Here is a 9,764-nt window from a genome sequence, read left to right on the forward strand (position 1 = left end):
TGCCCAGGTCCATATGCTGATCTCTTTTCTTTCTACACTCGCTCCTTTGGCGTCTCATCCAATCTGTGGTATTTAATATCATCTATAACCTGATGGCTCCCAAACTTGTATCTCTAGCCTGATTCCTCCCCTAATCTCCAGATTCACATATCCAACTGCCCTTGGATGCTTAATAGGCATCTTAAATGTAACACATTCGAGCTTTTCATCCCCTACCCCCTTAAAATTGCTCTTCACACAATCTTCTTCGTTTTAGTTGATAACAACTGGAAACCTCTATCTGTTTGGACAAAAAAACCTTGTGTCCATCCCTGATAATCTTTTTCTCTCACATCTGAACCATCAGAAAATTTGACTGGCTCAATCTTCAAATTACTGAATATTCAGAATTCTGCTACTTCTCTCCACTACTACTAATCTGATTTAGTCATCATCTTTTCTTGCCTGGAATATTGAAATAGTCTCCTTGCCTGTCTCCCTGCCTCAGATCTGCTATCTATTGCAAATTCAAGAGGAAAGTGATCCACTTAACAGGTGACTTGGATCATTTCATTCTTCTATCCAATAGCTTTCTTTCTCACTCAGAGCAAAATCAAAGTCCTTACAAAGATTTACAAAGCCCAACACAATCTGGCTCCTTACCTCTCTGACTGCCTCTTCTACTAACCTCTCTCTCCTCTTTACTCTCTCTACTCTACCTATACTAACTTCTTTGTTGAGCCTCACACATGTCAGAACTTCTCCTGCCTCAGAGCCTGAGCACTTCTTCTGAATACTCCTGTATTCTGACTGAACACGATTCCCCAGACATCTGCATGTCACTCCCTCATCTCCTTCAGGTATGTGCTCTATTAACAAATTCTCAAAGATCTTTTCCTGGCCCTATTTCAAACTTAATCCAACCCACACTTTCTCTACCTTATTTCCACACTTTATTTTTCTCCATAGCACTCCTTGTCATCGAATGACTGACCATATATTGACTTATTTATTGCCTATCTTCCTTCTAATAGAATGCATGCTCCATGAGAGCAGGCGTTTTGTCTGCTGCTTAATCCCCAGCATCAAGAATAGTGCTTAGCATACAGACAGCACTTATAGCATTTATATTTGTTGACTCAATAAATTACTACTATAATTTTTGTAAATATGAAAAAAAAAACCCACAAGAAATCAACAAGCAAGTCCCAAGGACCCAACAGACCCAACAGAAGCAGGGAATATATCTGGCACACACCAGGCACTTAAATAGTCACTGACTTCTAAATATCTATTCTGCACAAAATCCTCCAATGGCTTATCTTCTCACTCAAAGTAAAACCCTAAGTTCTTTCAAGGCCCTACACAATCTGGTCCTCTACCTTCCATTCTGCCTTTACCTCTCTGCCCTCATAGTACTGACATTCTGCTCATCTTTCTGATCACATTCTTAACCTACGTTCTAAGACACTTTGAGAAAGTCCATTCCTAGAGTAAAGCTGGGTAACATGTATCTCTGCCAACCTATGATTTTGGAACCAGCCTTATTCATGAGTCTCTCCCTTGTCCAGCTGCCATGCCAACTTCATACAGTTGACGGATTAGACACTGCCCTTCTAATTAGGTTGGTTTCTACTGGCAATACAAATAATCAGCCCATCAATAAGAAGACATTGACCATAAATTGTTCACTTTTGTATATCTATGAACTCCTTCCAGCTGATATGCTAAATAAGTCTTCCTAAGTACACAAACTAGCAAACATTATTCATAGTAATATGAAATACAGAAAAATCATTTCCTTCTTGATTATTCTACTTTGGGCTCTTCACTTTAAATTTTGAATTTGGACTGCAGGCAATTTGTTTTTGTCAGTAGTTCATTTATATACACAACTGCAATACTGTCGAATTATTTCACTATAATACATTTGCCATTCCACGAGCACTTTTTAACTTTTGGTGCAGTAAAAAAGAATATTTCAACCAACCATCTGCTTTTTTGGTTTTAATCATTCAGTTCTAGTAATGTGGCTCTAAATTCTAAATATTCTTTAAAATAACGTAATATTTCAAATCTTGAAATTTAACGGTAAGTCTTGAAATTTAAATATTCTGGATTTCTTCCTTGAATTTTACCAAATCAGTGATCTTAAAATAATATATGCTACATCTAGGAATGAATATTTTCTTGGCTGAATATTTAAGATAAATTATAAAGTCACAACTGACTCTCCTCCAAGAAGAAAAGCGAGCTAAGCAAATAAAATGGAACTCCTTTACAATCCATTGGAAAGTAGGACTCTGCTTAAAGGCAATATAATGTGGTAAAATCTTATTTGTTTTGAAGTACATTTCAAGAATTATAGGAACCCTATTGCACCACAGAAGTGACAATCCTTAACGTGAATAGTTAGCCCTTTGTAAAACTAGCAGTCTTATTTACGTGAAGACAAAAACTAGTTCATCTAGCTCAGAAAGCTAGATACCATTATTTGCACATTTTCTTCTTTTGTTAAAGCTGTCTTGGAACAAAGATGTTTATTTAGTGAAAGATTAATAAAACATTAAAATTGCCTAATATTTAGGCGCCCTTGTAAAAAAAAAAAATAAGATTCGTTTTACATATGTAGCATGGCAAATACGCGGTTAACATCTCCAGAAGTAGATCTAGTGACTATAAATTTCACCCAGCTAAGCAGAATTAAGATAGATCAGCTACCCAAATTGGAGTTATTAGAACTCAAGGGATTTAAATCTTCAGAATTTGAAGATGATGACAGCAGTATGTATGCTACAGAAATCATAAGAGGAGTATATTTTCATACCTGTAACCCTAGATAGATTCCTGAGCTCAAGAGAAAGAAATTCACCTCTTCATAATATGGCGCCAACATTTCAGCATCTCAAACTAAACTGTGTTCAACATTTCAAAATTCCAGCATTTCCATTTTCTTCACTAAATCATTCTTTATATAAAAAAGGCTTATATCACACTGAAAAGTTGAGAATTATTTCACAACTTAACATTAATTACATACTTGTATTACTGTCTTCATTAGCCATATTCTCACCATCTAAATTTCAAGTTTCTTAAAGGCAAGGTAAAGATCTTATAATTGTTTTGTATTTTTGTGCTGGAAAAAAAAAAAAAACAGAAGAATAAATTATACTATGGAATAATCCCAAATTTGCAAATAAAGATGCCTTTCAAGAGTGGAGAGATTTAAAAAATCCTGATTGCAAAGTTTACTCAACATGTGACAATTCCAGGTCAATTAACCCTAACCACAGCGAAGACTCAAGCAATGCCATGAAGAAAATAGCTGTTCTAGACTGATATACAATTTAAGTTCAGGGTGATGCAACAATACAGCAATAAAATACAACAGGTATACCAGAGCAGGTTTTCCTTCTGCATAAGGTCCCCTGAATCCATCATGCTTTAGTTTTTAACTACACTGGCTAAAGAGACAGTAAATGTTAGCAGAATCTAAATCATTCAACTGAGTAAAGGACCTAAAAATATTTATTACACAAAATTATGAGCCAAATACTTTGCTAGGCAACTTCACATAAATTACACCCTCTAATATCAGGTGAGTGTGTAAAAGTGAGATTCCTCTATACAATATTCAATATTCACTGAAGTCGCTACATAATGAGAATACAGAATGACTGAATGAGATAAAGGTATCAATGAGAAATATTAGGACAAATAAAAAGAAAATACAGCAAGCTTTGAACAACTGGAACTATAAAAGTATTAAATTAAAAAATTATAAAAATATTATAAATAAAAAATGGAAGCAATCACAAAAAAATGTTTAGAAGCAGGTATTAAATGAGACACAATGACTCTGAGGCACAACCAAAATGTGTTACTATTAATAAAATACTGACACCTGGAGCTGATTTACCTTTATTTTTAATAGAGTAAACTCAAGAACATCCCTATAAAAGGGTCACTCTTATTCAGCTACACTTCTATATACTTCTTGAAAGAGAGAAAAAGTGGTAGATCTATAGTTAGATTTACTGTAATTGCATACAAACAAGACCCATGCAATCTTCCTAGTGGACTCCACTGAGAAACACTAACATTAAACATTAAAGGTTTATGTGTCATATAATTTTCATGGTTGATGTTGTAAAGTTGACAATAAATAAACCTTAAATTAAAAAATATAAGTTAGGCTTATCAATGTAATGCAAACGTATTGAGATAGTATAAACTATATCCTAACTACATGATGTAGTAAGACTACCAGAAAGCATGCAGTTCTTTGGGTCTAAATCAGCTCTGCGAATGTAAACAAATGAAAAGTCCACTTCAATTTCATCAGAGACTAAAAATGCTACGTCTCAACAGGTTTCAGGTGCTCCTGCATTGCTGAGTTACTGGTTGCTAAAATAACCTTTTTAATTGTTAAATCAATGGCTTCTTTTCAGCCTTTACTCTGTTTGCCCTCAACATGCAACTCCTAACATAGTTGACAGTTTTCTCTTACTTTCCTCTTAGCTATCTGTTTTTTTTTAACCTTCCCCTGGTTTCCCACCCCTCGGAGCACTCTCTCCCTAGTTCTTCTTCCACTCACACCTAAAATATTAGTGTTCCTCATGGACTTGTCTAAACTGCCTTCTCTTCTAAGAATAAAAGTTCTCCCTGAATGATTTCATCCGTTCCCGTGCTTTAATTACTACCTACGATTCTACATGTTGATGCTCTAATCTATATCTCAGCTAAACATGCGTTTTCAAGCTCTCCTGGTTTCTACAAATTGTCTGAAGAACTCCCCCTTTCCTCCACCCGACGAAAACGTTCTCAGGCTTTAAGACCTAAAATGTCACCACCCCAATGAAACTTTCACCAACTTTTCCAAATAGTGTTAGTTAATATTCTAGTTTTAAAATTACTGTTAAATACACCATCTTATGAGAACCTCATACACCATCTTATGAGAACCTCATAAAATAGGCAATTCTCATACCCTCTCTAGATATGAGGACATTGAAGTTTGAAGAGATCAAACAACTTGAATAAGGAAACATTATTACAAGTGGAAATCATTAACTTAAATCCAGGTCTTCTCACTCGAGGTCTAATGCTTTTTTTGATACACTGAGATACCCTCAACAGAGATTAGAAAATTTAGCAGTTTTACTATTGTTAAAAAAAAAATTAGTCCTATATCTTTCTAGAAATTAATTCCTAATTAAATGTTCAATCCAGAAATAAAATTATTAAAATTATTTGCAATTACACGCACAGCCAATTGGTCAAGATAAAAAAAGAGCTTGTTTAAGACAAATGAAAATAATTCAGGAAAAAACTAAAAGCAGTAAAAGTTTACAAGTCTCAAAAGAAAATACAAAAAAAATAATTCCTTACATTTTAAATGAAAAAACTGAAAATCTTGAAGCCAATAATTTAATACACAGGCTTGATTAACCAATAAATGATGTATAGGATCTTTCATAAAACCATCTAAAAGTCCCTAATTCTGGTTTTGTTTAAAGGAGAGTAGGGATAAATAGTATTGATAAGATTAAACTCAGAAAACAAAAATCATCAATAATCCTCTGTCTAGGAAGTAATTAGGCATCCTTGAGATGGTCTGTGAAGAATCAAAAGACGTAAAGCTCTAGGACAAGAGGCCAAAGAGCAAAATAGTGGAAGGAGTCAGAGTTGGAGCATCACCATTTTGCAGCCATTGTGGCAAAGACTGGTTCAGGAGATTCATCAATGGTTGCTAAATATAGGGGGTGGTGAACGAAGAGCAAGACATCTGCATGATCTTAAAGTGTCCCTACCTAGATAGATTAGTGGAAAAATAATAATGGACAACTGGACAGTGTCATGAAGATAGGCACTCTATGCCTCTCGATAGAATAGTCTGAGAAGGCCACATCATCTATGGTAGTACTCTGCCAAGGACATATAACACGAATCTAAACATGAGGAAACAACAGTAAACCTAAATTGATTAACCTGCTATAAAACAATCGGCCTGCATTCTTCAAACATGTCAAGGTAGTGAAAGACAAAGGCTGAGGAACTATTCCAAATTAAAGAGATTAGGCAACTAAATGAAATACTTGATCCTGGACTGAATCCTGTACTAGAGGAAAAAAATGTTAAAATAAAAATTTATTTATTGGAGCAAATGACAACACTGAACTACAGACTGTAGACTGTACTGATGTTAAATTTCCTGAATATAACAGTACTGTGGTTGTGTAAAAGAATATCTTTGTTTTTAAAAAATACACACTAAGGTATTAAGAGTAAAGGAACATGATGTTCTCCAATGGTTCAGAAAACAGTAATATGAATGTGTATATGTGTCTCTGTGTATGTGGGGGGAGGGAGAGAGGAAGAGAGAGAAAGCAATGTAGCAAATTTTTTAGAAATTGATGAATGTATAAAGGGTAGTTGTCTTTTCTTTTTTTTAAGGCAAGAAATATCACCATTTTATAATGAGAGAATACAGCATCAAGAAAAGTTAAATGACCACTTCCAATACAGTTTCCTTGTTTCTGTACACCCCCATTAGGTTGTAGATTAATAGCCAAAATGTTTCTAATTCTTAGAAGTTTCAAGGTCATATACTGTTTACAGCTACTATTCAAAGTTTTAAACTTTTAATGAGTTGCATGCATTCTCTAATAAAAGCACCGTATTTCATCAAGTAAGAAGCAGTACATCCAAGTGTTTAAGAGAATGGGCTCTAAGATAAGAGTGTGGGTTCAAATTCAGTGAGCGCAGTGTTATAGCTTTGTGATCATGAGCAAGTTAACTACATGTGCTCCAATTTCCTAACCTGCAAAGTTGGAGCAGAGAAGTACAGTATCTGGTAACAAGCCATAAGGCTGAATGAAATAATAAATGTAAAGTACTGTGCACAAATGCACAAGCACTCAATAAATGTCAGCTTTATTTTAAATCCGTAATGCTCAGTCACCTACCTCAACAGCACTGTTGATAGTCAAAAGCATACTTTTTCTTTTTCCAAATCACACCCAAATTTGAGAAAATAGGAAATCAGAGGCTCTAAGAGAAAACATCTGAGATGTTCACAAACCATAAAATTGTAAGCAAATCACATGCAAAACAGATTGATTCAGGCTTATAGGCTAATACAACAGTTGAAACATTTTGTTTACAGAACTGCATAGCGCAACAAGCCCCTTGCTAAAACAATCCAACATCTAAATGCACAGGATAAAAAATGAAATTAGTTATCTTACTTTGAAACTTGTCTAACCTGAGAATAAGAGGAAAAACTGTATTCCACATCTGTATATAAAATTTCAGTCATCTTAACACAGTCAAAATTTAATCTCAATTTCAACTACTAGCATTTTCCAGACTACCCGATCTTGTTAGTAAAATGTATTTTAAAATTATACCCTTCTGACACCTGCAAAGCCACAAGCACAAGTACTTAATTTAGCATGAATCTAGTGACAGCCTATTATGTATGTGACCACAGTGTTTAGTACTGAGATTAAAAATAAGAAAAATGTAAAAATGATTACAATAAAATACAGTTACCAGGATTCTGTAAATTTAACCTACCCTCCAAAAATACAATTTGGGGGTGTTCTCTTTCCATTTTTTGGTGGTACTTAAAATATTCTTTCTTTTTAAAAATTAAGTGCACATTGTTTAGTGTGCGTTTTCTAAATTCCCATTATTAATTTATAAAATTTTAGAACTGGTAAATAGTAACTCTAAATATTCTCTACTCATATGCTTATCATTTAGTTTGGGATTGGGTCTGTGTTGTGTTTTGTGTGTTTGCTTGTAATGCAAAGGATACCGTTCAAGAACATTAATTGCCTGGACACCTCCTTGCTCCTACACTCCAGGGTCACAGTGTAGTTTCTCCTAAGGAACACTCACCCTCCAACTTCCCCTCTCAACTTCCCAGTCTTTCACCCTAATTGAGATTTTCTTCATGTGTAATCCAGCAAACATTGGTTAAAAGTGTTCGTTCACAATTCAGATTCCTGCGCCCCAGACCAACTCAATCAGAATGAGACGGGAGGTAAGCTATCCAAATCGTTCTTCTTTCACTAAAGTTTGGAAACTACTAGCGACCCCTACACACACTCACCCCAACTCCCCAGCAACTCCCACCGCTCTCAACTGACCCAACCCCACCCACCTGCGGGTAACGTTACCAGCTGCCCCGGGCAATCTCAGGACGACTCCACCCCTCTCCCGGGAGCCCAAACCCGGAGCCCCTTCATTCGGGATCCCCAGCTCCTCAGTCCCGTCCCCGCACCCCAAGTCTTTCTCCTCACTTCTTCAAATCGCTGCTAAAGAGGCCGAAGGCGCCGGAGGGGGAAATGGTTGCGGTCGCCTCCTGACCCAGCTCTGTCGCCTCTCCTCCCCCGGACTGCTCATTGTAAGCGAAGCTGTTACTGGACATTGCTGCAGGGCTGGCGGATGTCGGGGTGGTCCTGCTGGGGCTTCTCCCGGAACCGCAAAAAAAAACACACGGAAACTAGTTCTTGTGCGGAGGTTGCCCGCGCAGGCGCTTCCGGACTCGTCACGGCTCCCTAAGCCGACCTGGCGGTCCACCCCCTGCGCATGCCCAGTGTGCATGCTGGCCGGAGCCCACCGCCGGTCACTCCAGGGCCAGCCTGGAATTCCCTCTCCGGGCTTTTGAGGTAGCTAAGAGACTCGGAACCAAACTATTTGAAGGAAGTAGTGAACCTGTAGAAAACTGGACTCGGCTTTTAAAGTTTCATAAGAGAAAAATATTCATTGTACTCATTTTGATCCCTTAAAGAGGTTCCTCGAGCTCCCGACTCTTCTGTAAACCAATAGCTTTCAGATTTCTCCTGAAATGCTATTTAACACACCAGATCAACTTTCCTAAACATATCACGATCACTTTTCCTTTTTAGGCTGGTTCTGATCTTCCAGCCAGCGTTTCCTTACTGTCACACTGACCTCAAGCAACCTTTATCCTATATCCCTCCACTTTAATGAAACCTTTCTTTCCACTTCACTTTGTAAGACTGGAATTACTGATATCTAAGCCTGAATTATTTTAATACAAAAAAACAAAAAGCTAAAGACTTCTAAATAAAATACCAAACAAATATAAAATGCAAACATTCAAATTACCCAGTAGGTTTTTAAATAATAAAAAATAACATTAAGAATTTTATATTGACATAATTATATAATATATGCTAATAGATATTGGAAATTAACACTTCATCAGCTCTTCTGATTTAAAGAAATAGTAACCTAGATAGGAGTCTTACCGTTTTTATGCATATAGAAAGAGGTGTACATAATGTTAAAATACCTCCACAAAATACACAAAGTGAAACATTTAATATTGAAACACTAAAGTCATTTCAACTAAAGTCAGAAAAAGGACAAATATGACTATTAACACCATTACTATTTAACGCTGTTCTATAGATTCTAGCTCATACACTAGAACACGAAAAATAAGTAGTGAAAAGAGAGAAAGATTATAATATTCATAGATAATATGATTGTCTTGCTGGACAATCTAAGAGAAAATTATTAGACTTTAAATTGATTCAATAGAGTGGCCAGATTAAAATAAAATAGCCCTCCTACACACCAATAATATCTAATTATAAAATATAATTTTAAAAAGAGCCTATTCCACAGTAGCAACAAATAATGCTTAAGAAATAAACCTTAAGAATCTTATAAGACCTAAATGAAGAAAAACTATGGAATTTTACAGTTTAAAAATGGGGTGGGGATAGGGAGACCTGAAAAGA

At 35.9% G+C, this 9,764-nt stretch overlaps 1 protein-coding gene across 1 annotated transcript in view; it reads right to left on the bottom strand.

The window, feature by feature from the left end:
* Window positions 1–8,469, bottom strand: part of AP3B1 (adaptor related protein complex 3 subunit beta 1) — a 215,688-nt gene extending 207,219 nt beyond the window's left edge. The window contains exon 1 of the mRNA XM_015590336.1: window positions 8,292–8,469. Coding sequence (XP_015445822.1) covers window positions 8,292–8,419 — 128 coding nt within the window. The 5' untranslated portion in view covers window positions 8,420–8,469. The remainder of the gene's footprint in view (window positions 1–8,291) is intronic.
* Between the last annotated feature and the right edge of the window lie 1,295 nt (window positions 8,470–9,764).

Source organism: Pteropus alecto, unplaced genomic scaffold (assembly GCF_000325575.1).
Source record: "Pteropus alecto unplaced genomic scaffold, ASM32557v1 scaffold20, whole genome shotgun sequence".
Classification (NCBI taxonomy): Eukaryota; Metazoa; Chordata; class Mammalia; order Chiroptera; family Pteropodidae; genus Pteropus; species Pteropus alecto.